Genomic DNA, 11,846 nt, shown 5'->3' on the forward strand with positions numbered 1-11,846 from the left:
ACCATCCCTGGATTCCTATGGCTGAGCTGGTGCTGGGCTCCTTGTAGGCCCCATTGCTGGTTGAGAAAATAAAGTATTTTTTGAGAATGAGCTTGACATCATGGGAGGCCATGGTCCCCATCTCCAGGAACCAAAGTCTGATGGGGAAACTGGATAACTCATGGACCAACCAGAGGCAGCCGTAGTTGATGGCTTTCCTAAGAGGACTTCAGAGGCCGGGTTGGGGGTACCACCCTCCATAGATCAGCACATCCTCAGGAGCGCCCTGGACCAGAGGCCCTATGGTCAGGGGTTGGGGGTCTGGCTTGGATGTACCTCACTGGACACTGGGTCCTTCTCTTTTCTGGCCCCCCTTGCCCTCCAGTCGGCCTCAGGACCAGAGGGCCCTGCCCTGAGCCTCTTGCCTCTGCATCACTGGCCGTCTGTTCCTGTGATCTGGCCCAGCTCTTTCCTTTTCTGGGCCTGAGCTTCCCGGCCTGTCTAGTGCAGTGCAAGCTTTCCCACCTCTGACCTGCTGTGACTATGTGTGGAAGCCATTGCAGTTTGATCAGGGCCTGGTGGTTCACGGCTTATGAGATGTGCGGGGATGGGGCAGGTGCCTTGTGTGTCCTTAACTCATATTCCCTCAGGCACCAGGTGGCTTCCTGGGCGTGCCCCCTCCACCAGCACCCCCAGCAGCTCCCTCCAAGGCCTAACCAGCCTGGCTGAGGGGGGTCTCTCATTGCACCCCTGGTATGGAAACGGGCAGCCCCTAGAGAGTCCGGGAACCCGCAGGGGAAGCGCAAATCAAGAACGCAGGTCGCTTGAGGGGGAAGGAGGTTTATTGTGGTTGCCGGGATTTGCAGCCTTGGCTCCCAGGGATGAATCACAGCTGTAAGTGCTGGAGAAGCAGAGAACAGAGTGAGGGACTCTGGGTGTGGGGGGAGTGAGGCTCTGCCGGGAGGGTAGGAACATGGCCGGCAGTCCCGGGCCTTGACAAGCCAGGCTTGCCTCAGCCCAAGGGGTCTGGCCCTCTCGGCAATTCCACCCACTGTGCAGGTGAGCTCAGGACACCTCCTGCTCCCAGGGTGGAAGCCCCCAGCCCAGGGTGACTCTCTGTCCCCCCACCCTCAAAATATAGACGGCCATCCATGCCGCCCCTTCTACTGTGCTGGGGCCACGTTTCACATTTGGGAGCCCTGGTGGGGAGCCTGGGCTTGGGACAGAAGCATTTGCTGAAGCCAATGGATGAAAGAGTGGGGAAGTGAATGACCTTTTCCTTCACTGCCCCTGACTCAAGGCTGCATGCAATAAGCACTCGATCAAAACATCTTGAAGGAGTGAGTGAGTGAATGGAGTGAGAGAGAGTGAGTAGGGGAGTGAGTGAAGGAAGGGCGAGGGAGGGTGAGGGGTGGGTGGTGAGAAGGGGGGCGGGGAGGTGCACCCACCTGGTTGATCCAGTTGATGTAGGCGGACACGCGGGTGAACACCGTGGGCTTCTTGAGGGTGTTGCAGCTCAGCCCGGAGCCAAAGCTGACAATGCCCCGCAACTCCCAAGAGCCGTCCTGGGCCTGGCAGTTTAGCGGGCCGCCCGAGTCCCCCTGCACCAGATGGGGCGGGTGTCAGAGGGAGGCTCAGGAAGCAGGTGAGGGTCAGGGCGGGGCATGTGGGTTGACCTCTAACCCCTGTTTGGGCCTCAGCGTGTCCATAGTGAGGGAGGCAGAGAAAATGTGGTTTGTGGGTAACTTGGCCTTATTCTGGGGGGCCTTGGGGTGTCAGACTAGGTCTTGGTTTGCTGTGTGATCTTGGGATGTTGGGAACCCACTCTGTGCCTTGGTTTCCCTAGCTGTTCAGGTCACCATGCCTAAGACTCTGAGCTGCCCAGAGGGATGAGGATGCTGGGAGCCGTGTAGGAGACCCGGGAAAGTGAAGAAAATGGAAGCGGGGAGAGGCTCGTGTGCTTGAAAACGGGACAGTCCCTGATTGTCCTAGATGTTTCTTCGTTCTGTGCCAGACTCCCTGAGTCTTCCGTCTCCCTGGACCTTTGGAGCTGATGGTATGAAGGAACGTGTGCCCGGACTTCACCGAGGTCTTTTCTACCTGTGTTAGACTCAGTTAGTTCTCACAGCAGCCCTGTGCTTACTATCGCTCCATTTTATGCGTGGGAAAACTGAGGTTCAGATAGATCAAACAGCCTGCCCAAGGTCACACAGCTATGAAGTGGGGGGACTGGGACTCGGACTCAGATTCACTTTCAGCTTTCATGCTCTGGCCACAGTGCTGGTGGGGGAGGGGAAGAGGGACGGTGACAAGTTTCTCCTAAGCCTCTTAGGCCCAGCCGGGGCTCAGTCTCCCCCCAGGGAGAGGGTGTGGCGTCTCCCCACTTCTCACTCCTTTGCCCTCCTCACTGCCCCCTTCCATCTGGCCACCTGCGGTAGGGACGTGGGGCAGCGCCTCGACACTCACGTTGCAGGCTGAGATGACGCCATCACCCCCGGCGCAGACCATGGTGTCCTTCACCATGGTGTTCCACCAGTCTTTCTGGGAGCATGTGGCGTGATCCACCACAGGCTGCAGGCCCTGCTGCAGCTCATCAGCGATGGGGCCGTTGGCTGGAGAGAGAACGGGTGGTGACCGGGAGGTCAGCCCAGGCAGCCTCAGCCCCAGCCCAGGCCCAGGCCTTCAGGGAACAGAGGGCTGGATGGGGCTGGGACAGGACCGGGCGAGTTCTGGATAGACTTTGAGGGACCCACACACAGGCCCTTAATTGAGAGGCGAGACTCTGAGCCAATGGTCCTGAACTGTTTGGGTTAGAGACCCCTCTAAGGGCAGGGAAGGCAGAACCAACCCATAGAAAACCCTTAAGAAATAACCACTGAGTTATCTTTACTTTGGGTTCTGGGGTTTTAATTGCCAGTGGTTTCCCTGTAGTTCTCTGCCTTTGGTGTCACACATTGAAAGGTCTTTCTCAACCCCAAATTTTCCAAATTTTAGAGGATCTGCATTTTCATCTAAGTATTCTGTAGTTTCACTTATTTGCATTTAACCTTTTAATTCAGTTGGAATTTACTTGGGCATGTGGTATAACATAAGATCTAATCCCCCACCCCAAAATGGTTAGTTTCATTTATTTAATAGTCACTTACATGGCACTTAGTATGTGCCTAGCCCTGTTCTAAGCCCTTGACAAATTCTAGTCCATTTAATCCTTATAACACCCTTTATATGCACTTGTTAGAGCATCTGCCACATGGTATATGCTTAATAAATATTAACCATTATTACAAAATTTAAAAAGATGTGAAGATGTTAAGGCAAAAAGGAAAGTGGTGGGCAAATGTGGGTGGTGTGCTTATCATGGGAGCTGCTTCCTCCAATAAGACACTTGTGTTTGGCCAGGGGCTATACTCACTCCAGAGACGGCCCCAGCCAGTGACGTAGCAGGGGTAGTCCTGAGGCAGCAAGGAACCCTCCTCTGGCAGGCAGGCTAGCTGGATGGTGTCACTCAGTTCCACGGGCTCCGCCAGTTTGATAAGGGCAATGTCATTGCTGGAATCCAAAGTGGAGGTGGTGAATGGCAGGAGGGCCTGGTCCCCCAAGCCAATGCTAAGAGACCCAGGCTGTGAGTTGGGAGTCGGGCCAAGGGTGAGCAGGGATCCTCTGTAAACATCCTGGACCTCCAGCTTCTTACTGGCAGATAGAGATGCCGGAGGAGCAACGATCTGCCTTCTAACCCCATCACCCGCTCCTGTAGGTGTAGCTTCTTCCCCCCCATCCCGCGCCACCTTATGTCTTCACAACATGAAAGGCTTAACAGAGTGGAGACAAGAGCAGAAGCATTCTGAACCACTGCAAGGTTATGTATCAACTGAAATTCAGCTAAGCAAATTGGAAATTACAATGATAAAAACACTTGCGGATGCAATTTTTAATGTCTTCGTGTTGCCAGAATGAAAATGGACAACCCTAGAGAGAGCCTGGTTTGATTTCTAGTTCTGCCATGTACTGGGCTGTGTGACCTGGGACACATTCCTTAACCTCTCTGATCCTCGGTTCCTTGTCTAGGGCTGTTGTGAGGATTAAATAAGAGATGGCATGTAAGCTGCTTATTACAATGCGGGCATGCAGTAGACATCAGTAAAGGTGAGTGCTGGCTCATCCTCTGGCTGAGAGACTTCAGGTAATATACTGTGGGACCCTCAGGGTCCTTATTCCCTGTGTACTTTCCAGAGACCCTTGGCCAGTGATGGGTATTGGAGGGGTGTCCATCTCCACTTAGCATTTTGCCATTTTGTGTAAAGCCATCACCTGTTGGCTGTTCAGGATAAGGATGGGGTCCAGGGACAGGCTCCGGCTGCATCTCAGGGACCCCTCCTTCTTCTGAGCTGCTCCCAGGGGGCTGTGAGACAGCCAGCTGGGCACTCACCGAATTAGGAAGGAGTTCCACTTCTTGTGGACAAAGATGGTGTCCACGCCCATGAACAGGGAGCCTTCCTCATTCTCCACCTCCAGGTTGTTCTTCCCCAGGGCCACGCGGTAAGTCAGGGTATTGCTGGACAGAGCAAGGGGACAGGGTCAGGGTGGCCTCCTGTCCCCACTGGCCGGTGGGGTAGAGGGGGAAGTTGGGTCTTTAGTGACCCAGCTTTGGGGCCACCGTGGGACTTGTTTGGGGGAAGGGAGTATTCATCCCATTGACCCTTCCCAGGGCACGGGGTAAGGACCCTGGTCTTGGAGTCAAGTCCACTTTGACTGCTAGGTGGGTAGGCTCGGCCTCAGTTCTCTCACCTGTAAGGTGGAGATAATCTTGGAACTCACCTGCCAGGGCTGCTGTGAAGATGAACTAGTCCACACTGCTGCTGGCCTGCATTCTCTCTCCTGCATGCCTCTCTAACCGCCTCTTCCTCTCCCCTCACACAAACTGCCCCTGCCACACCGGCTTCCACTTTATTTCTCAAACGTACCAAGCGGGCTCCCTCCTCTGGGCCTTTGCATTAGCTGTTCCCTCCACCTGGAACACCCTACCCCCAGACCAATGACGTCTTCCCTTATTTCCTTCAGGTCTTTGCTCAAACATCCCCTTTCAAGAGAGATCTTCCCCCGGCCACGTCATTTAAAATAGAACTCCTCATACTTTTTATTCTCTTCCTGCTTTCTTTTTCTTCCTTGCCACTTGCTTTGTTATATATTTACTCGTTGAATGGTCTGTCACTCTGTCTTCCACTAGAATATAAGCTCCCTGAGAGCACAGACTGTGTCCTCACGGCTGTGTTCCCTGGCGTATAGTAGGCGCACAGTAAATACTTGTGGAATGAATAAATGAACAACCGAGTTACTGGATGGGAGTAGCTTATTTAGCCCAGTGTCTGGAGTGTGTGCTTGAGAGAAGCAGCTTATCAGGCTCCTGCCCCCGGGCGAGGGCGGGGTGTCTGGCAGCATCCCGTTCACCTGATGCAGTGGGCAGCTGTGAGGACGTGCTTGGGGGTGATCAAGGTGCCTCCGCAGGTGTGCCTCCACTTGCCATTCTTGAGGTATTGGAGGGAGATCTGGAGGAGGATGGGGAAGGACCACGTGTCAGCCCCCAGGGACCTGCTCCCCACCCCCTCCACCTTGCCTTCCCCACCTGCTGCCGTGCGCTTACCTGCCAGGGCCAGCTGTGGGGAATGGCGTTCTCTCCGCCCACCACCCGGGCTGATAGGTTGGGCTGGAAGATGGGGACCCCGCAGCTGGAGGCTGGGGATACAGGAGAGGAAGAGCACAGGTGAGCCGGGCTGGCATTGCTTTGGGGAAGGGACAGGTGGAAAGAGCACACATTTGGGGGCTGGGCAGACATGGGTTTGACTTTTCCTGCATGACTTTGGGGAAGCCATCGAGTTTGCTGGGCCACAACTTCCCTTTCTGTGAAACGGGGAGACTAGCACTAACCTGGTAAGTTCGTCCTGAGAACTAAATTAGATGATGCAGGTAAAGAATTGAGCAAAAGACCTGGAGTGAATGTTTAATCACTGAAGGAAACCCAAAGTGGCTGGCTTGTGTGTGAGTGCCCAGGTACACCTGTGTCCTTCATTCTTACCCTGCTGTCCCTTTTCAGGCCACAGCACAGTGGGGGTGTGTGAGCACTGAATCTACAGAATTCCAGACTGTCACAGCTGGGGAGCTGTGTGGAACAGTCAAGAGCAAGTGCTGTGCAGTGAGAAAGACCCAGACTCAAATTCTGGCTCTACCACCAACCAGCCGTGTGATCTTGAGCAAGATACTGAGCTTCACTGAGCCTCGGGGTCCTCATCTGTAAAATGGGGATATTAACAGACCCTGCCTCTCAAGGTTGTTGTAGGATCAAATTGGCTCCTGAACGTCAAGGGCTTAGCACAGTGCTTGGCACATAGCAAACATGCGGTACACAGGAGCAGCTATTATTATTATTACTGTTGTTATTAGCTGGAGGACTCTTAATCAAGTGCTCTCATTTGCCAAAAGAGCCAGTGAGCTTTAGAGAGGGGAAGTGGCTTGTCCAGGTCCTGCCAAGAGAGAGTGACATTCAAGCCAAGTTCCTGGATTCCCAATCTGGGAGGTCACCAGCATAGGGGGGGGAGCAAAGAATCCCCAAATGAGAAATGCCAATGCTGGGAAAGGTAGGCCCTGATGGCCCCCGGGGTAACCCGGGATGAGGCATCTTCTTTGTCCCTGGTGCTCACCCTCACCCGGGGGTGAGGATCGTCAATCCTATTTTGCAGATATGGAAGCAGAGTTGCCAAGCAGGCAAGTGGCTCACCTGACACACAGCTGGTCAGTAGTAGCTGAACCCACATGGGGCCCCAAAGCTCCTTTCCCAAAGCCCTGGAGAGCAGAGGGTCCCTGACCCCATCCTTGTCCCCGGGAGGCCAGCCCAAGCTCACAGCCCGCTGGCTGCAGCTGGTCCCCAAGCCACAGCTTACCGTAGGCCAGGAACGCTGTGAAGACTGTGACGCCCAACATGTTGTGAGTGCTCAGGATCGAGTGGCCGTCGAGGTGACCAGGCCCGCACTTATAGGCAGGAGGAGGGCGGGCCCACCTCGTCAAGGCTGAGCCACCCCTTGGGAGAAACCTGTTCTGTCAAGGCCCTTTCCCTGACCTTGTCTGGTTACTGTTTAATTTGTGCAGGAGCTGGAGCTGGCTTGGAGGCATGGGTTTCCCAAATACCCTGAGACAGAGCAAATCTGACGTTTGCAGGTTTTGGGGGCCCTGCCACGCTGCTTGGCCTGACATTTTTTTTAGTTGTCATTTACTGTGCCGGGTGCCATGCTCAATACCTCTTGCAGTCACTTAATTCTCCCAACAACATGCGGTAGACACTCTTGTCCGCTCATTAAACTTCACGAAGCTGAGACTCAGAGGGTCAGGGGTAATCCGGGGTCACACAGCTGGGCAACAACAGACCCAGGATTTGAAGTCAGCGCTTCTAACGTCAGTCTGGGGCCGCAAACACCTGTGATGCACCGCTTCCTTCTCTGTCTTTATAGCTCTTTGTTTGCTTCCTGTCCTTTTCTTTCTCCCTTATTCAACTAATACTGTCTGGTCTTGGGGTACCCCCTGCTCTCCAGCACCTCCTCCCCAGGCTGTGGATGAAGGCTGAGGCGCTGGCACATCCTGGGAGGTGCTTGGTGGGCTAAGTTCCTACTTGGAGCCACCTCAGTTGTCTCCCAGCAAGGTCTTCAGTCTCCCCATCTCTAAAATGGGCAGGTAGGACCAGATGGGCTCTCAGGCTCCTTTCAGTCCTAAAATTCCATGACTTGGATGTCAAGGTCGAGTGCAGATCTGGATTTGTGATGTGCGCCCAGAAGTTCCAGCTCGAGCCCCAGCAGTTTGGGCTCAGCCTGGCTCTCGGAGCATCTGGTTTAACCCACTTGTCCAGAGGCCCGACTTCTCCTCTTTGTCCCCTTTTGACTCATTCTCGTGCTCCTAGGAAGTTGTTTTCTGAGCTGGGCCCACTGGTCCCATTAGGAATTATTTCCTAATAAAGAAATTCAGAACGCTACACACCCTGCCGGTCATGGTGGTGAGCTGGGGGTAGAGGAGGACTCTTAACTCACACGTTTTTACAGCTTAAATCCTTTTTAAAAACAAGTGTGTGTTACTTTGGTCATATTAAAAATCAATAAAGTTTTGACTGAAAAAGCAACAGCAGAGAGGGAGTGTGAGGGAGTGTGTGTAGGGGGGATGGCCTCAGGCCTCAGAACTGGGGTGTCTGGGGGATCACAGGCTGCGAGAACTTTCTGTTGCCTTCTAGAGGATGGTCAGTGGCTACTGCCCACCACACCTCAGACCCAGAGCTGTTGGTCACCAAACTCTGCAAAGGGTCACCCTGGGCTGGGGACTGACATCGTAAAGAGATACAGGCTGAGCTAGGGACGTATTGGGGGTCACCAGGGTTCAGGGGGCAGGAGACAAGACTCCTGGTTGCTGTCGCAGTCAGTGACTTGCTGGACTCCGGACCTTGGGCAACTTCTGTGGCCTCAGTTTCTCTTGAACAACTTGGGAAAATGAATAGCTGGGCTTCTGTGAATGGGAGTTTGCTGATTTACACACACAGAGAGACAGCAAGGTCTAGGCGCCCATCTCAGTCACGTGTACAAGCCCATGGATATACGAGCATACAGGGACAGGCAGACAGACAGACACACACACACCAGTGTCATACATAGAAAGCATTCCGTTATAAACACAGTCACCCTCAGAGCCATGAGCCACATGTTCAAAATGTACCCCGATATAGAAGTAGCCACAAGTGCACGGGCACATAGGTAGTGAGGTACCAGATAAAAAGTCATTAATTTTTTTTTCTTTTGGAATGTTCACAGAGAAACTGACCTTTTTGGAGAGGGAGGTTGCTGGCTGCTTTGGAAGGTGCAGACAGCATCAGCTTTAGGGGAACTTCATTGTTTTGAGACATTTACTAGTTGAGGTCCTTTATGTAAGACAGCACCAACAATTGTACTTGGAGAAAACTGAGGTCACTTTAGTCTTTTTCAGATGCTGAAGATGGGATGTTGAGTGCTTTGCCTAGTGTTGGACCATATTCCCAAAGGACGGAAAACCTAGAGCCAGTACTTCCTAGCTGTGTGACCTTGCGCTAGTGACTCAACCTCTCTGTGCTTCCACATCCTCATCTATAGAATGGAGGTTAAAAAATGGTACCAGCCTCATAGGGTTATTGTGAGGAGTGCTTGGCATAGGGCAAGCACTATATAAATGTTGGCTGTTATTATTATTGTTGTTGGTCATCTGGTTCTCATGAGAAAGCTTGAATCTGGACTGTCACTGAACCCTTTTGCCTTTGTGGGCCCCTTCCTCCACCAAAAAATATTAAGAATTTTATATTTTATGATTGCGCGGGTATAAAGACTAGTATAATCCAGTTTGGATTCTATTCATTTTTTCCTGCCAATTTTAAGAGAAACTAAAACATTTTTGTGGGCCTTAAAGTTATTGTGGGCTCCAGGCACTGGGCCCACCGTACTGATGGACGATTTGGCCCTGGCTGTGGCCCCTCCGCAAGTCAGGTTCTGTACAACTGAATGGCTGAGAGAGACGTTGGGGAATGTTCTTTGGATCATCATGAGTGCCTGCTCTGGACCCTGGAGATGCCTTTAGCTGTGTCCTGGGGCAGCCAGGGAGAAAACTGTGCTCTCACTGGGAGCAACTGGGCAGAGGTGGGAGCTGCCTCTGGGCGTGCGCACGGCTAGTGCCAGCCCCTCCTGACCTGGCCCTGGTGCAGGGAGCCATCGGACAGAGGACGCCATCACTCCAGGGGCTCGAAATGCCTAAAGTTATGGTGGTGACACTCGGTTGGCTGACCTGATTTTCTGGCCACCAAGATTGAAGAAGCAGCCCCAGGAGGACTTGGGAATAACTGCAGAAGGGCGCCCTGGGGGAGTGGATTGCTGTGATTGGAGGGCAGGGGGCTTGGCGTTGGATTAACTTAAAGCTGTGACTCTTGCCTGCCCAGACTGTGAGGCACTGACTTACCAGGTACACAGAAGCCCTTCATTCCTTCATTCTTCCCAGACTCGCTGGGCAGCTCCGGTGCGTAGGCGCTGTGCTAGGGCTGGGGCCACAGAGAGGATAAGACCCTGTTCAGCACCGCTGGACCTCCCTGCCTGGCAGGGTGATAAGTATTCCTTGGAGTGTTCTGGGCCAAGAGCTGGGAGCCCCAAACGAGAAGAGGTTAGTTCTGGGTGGGAGCTTGATAGGGGGCAGGTGGGAAAGGGTGGCTTCTCTGCAGATTCCACGTCCAAAACGAACGTGAGGACTTGAGACTGTGAGGATGCCGGACACCCCCATCCTTATCCCGCTGAAGCTCGTGTATTCCAAGGCCTGGAGCAGGGCCTCCCAGGATCTGGGCACTTAATGTCCCCCAGCCATTCAGGGCCAGACTGTGCTGGAAAAATAACCATGGGTGACTTGGCAGAGGCTGGGCTCAGGGGAGGGGAACGCCAGGAGAAGCAATGCCAAGGTTGGGAGTCAAGCAGGGAGGCTGTTGGTGAGAGCCTGAGAAACAGGGCAGGTGCCACTGCCCGGGGCCCATAATTTTTAGTTGCTGGGACAGGACTTTCGGGTGGCAAGTGTTACATCTTGGGTGGGACCCACTAAGGAGGCAGGCCTGGGGGCTGGCAGGGTTTCTCCTCAAAGCCAGATGAAAGTACTGGGTGTTCAGAGGGGGTTTGGGGGCTGAGTGAGGGGTTCGGTGTTTGGTGATGGGGGCCGGGACTCGGCGGGGGGAAGGCTCACTGAGAGCACGGGACCTGGGCAGGGTTTGAGGAGCCGTCTCCCTTTCCCACTCCTGGTCCCTGAATCACTTCAGGCCTCCTTATTCCTCCCGTGCCCTCTGCCCGGGCTGGGAGTGGGAGGTCTTGTGCGGGCCGAGGCTGGGGCCCCTCTCAGCTGGATCTGATGGCGGAGGGCCTGGTGTGGGACCGCTGGCCTGTGTCCCTCACATTCCGAGGGCTGGAGGCCCACATCCACCGCCGGGCCAGCTGGGCGGGGGCTCTGGGGCTTGAATTTTAGCCCTTCCCTGTCAGTATCCTCTGTCCCTCAGTTCTGAGACCCTTTTGCTAGCATGTCAGGGGTTCTGATGCTCTGCCCTTGGGAAGGCAATTGAAGGGCGACGCTTAACCCAACATGCAGTGTTAATGATGGTGGCATCTCAGGCCACAGGTGGCATGTGGGAGTGGCCTTTCTCAGGAAATACACTTCAAGGACGCAGCCTTCTCCAAGCAGGGCCTGTGAGGAAGCCAGAGGTGGAAGGCATTCTGGCTGCTGTCATACCACCCATGTCCACCCGGGGGCAGCGATGCCCAGCCTAATCTCAAACTCCTGCACCCCCAACTCACGTTGCACTTGACAGACGGGGGACATCCTACCTGGAAACCAAAGGGCTGGGAAGACTTTGAGACCCTCTCATTGAACAGATGGGGTGACTGAGACCCAGCGGGAGCCTGACCTGTCCAAAACTACACAGGGATCACCTGGCTCTTTGCCTTTCATCCAACCACCCATCTGCGGGGGAGGCTTGGGGTGTCTCTGAGTGCGGCAGAGAGTCTTGGGGGGCTCTAGGGTGCCTCAATCCAGAATCCCTGTGGCCTCGGTGTCACCCCTGGTGCACGTCCTCCTCTGAATGAACTTGCCAGGCAGGGCGGCTGGTTGGGTAGGGGCACGAGCTGTGGACCGAGCAGCCTGGAGCTGCCCCGCTTGCCTGTGTGCCTCTGGGAGACTTTCTGGGTCTCTCTGTTCTTATCGGGGAATAACACAGCACCCCCAGCCCCCTCCTGGGCTGGCTGTGCAGATGAAATGAGTTGTTATATGTAAAGAGCTTAGACTAGCCCCTGGTGACA

The 11,846-nt window shown here is 54.2% G+C and overlaps 1 protein-coding gene across 1 annotated transcript; it reads right to left on the bottom strand.

The window, feature by feature from the left end:
* Positions 1-803: 803 nt before the first annotated feature.
* On the bottom strand, positions 804-6,973 carry LOC309624421 (chymotrypsin-C). Its single transcript, XM_082382586.1, has 8 exons — positions 6,912-6,973; positions 5,618-5,709; positions 5,425-5,522; positions 4,406-4,531; positions 3,392-3,528; positions 2,446-2,591; positions 1,428-1,580; positions 804-880 (listed from the first exon to the last, which is right to left on the bottom strand). Exons 1-8 carry the CDS (start codon positions 6,949-6,951, stop codon positions 866-868), a joined length of 807 nt encoding a protein of 268 aa, XP_082238712.1. The 5' UTR covers positions 6,952-6,973; the 3' UTR covers positions 804-865.
* Between the last annotated feature and the right edge of the window lie 4,873 nt (positions 6,974-11,846).

Source organism: Balaenoptera borealis (genome assembly GCF_965194805.1).
Source record: "Balaenoptera borealis genome assembly, chromosome: 1".
Lineage (NCBI taxonomy): Eukaryota > Metazoa > Chordata > Mammalia > Artiodactyla > Balaenopteridae > Balaenoptera > Balaenoptera borealis.

Coding starts and splice junctions, on each gene's coding strand:
- LOC309624421 (XM_082382586.1), bottom strand. CDS start 6,951: ATGTTGGGCGTCACAGTCTTCACAGCGTTCCTGGCCTACG. Junction 5,523..5,617: donor CCCACAGCTGGCCCTGGCAG/GTAAGCGCACGG, acceptor ATCCTCCTCCAG/ATCTCCCTCCAATACCTCAA. Junction 3,529..4,405: donor TGGAACTCCTTCCTAATTCG/GTGAGTGCCCAG, acceptor TTTGGATTCCAG/CAATGACATTGCCCTTATCA.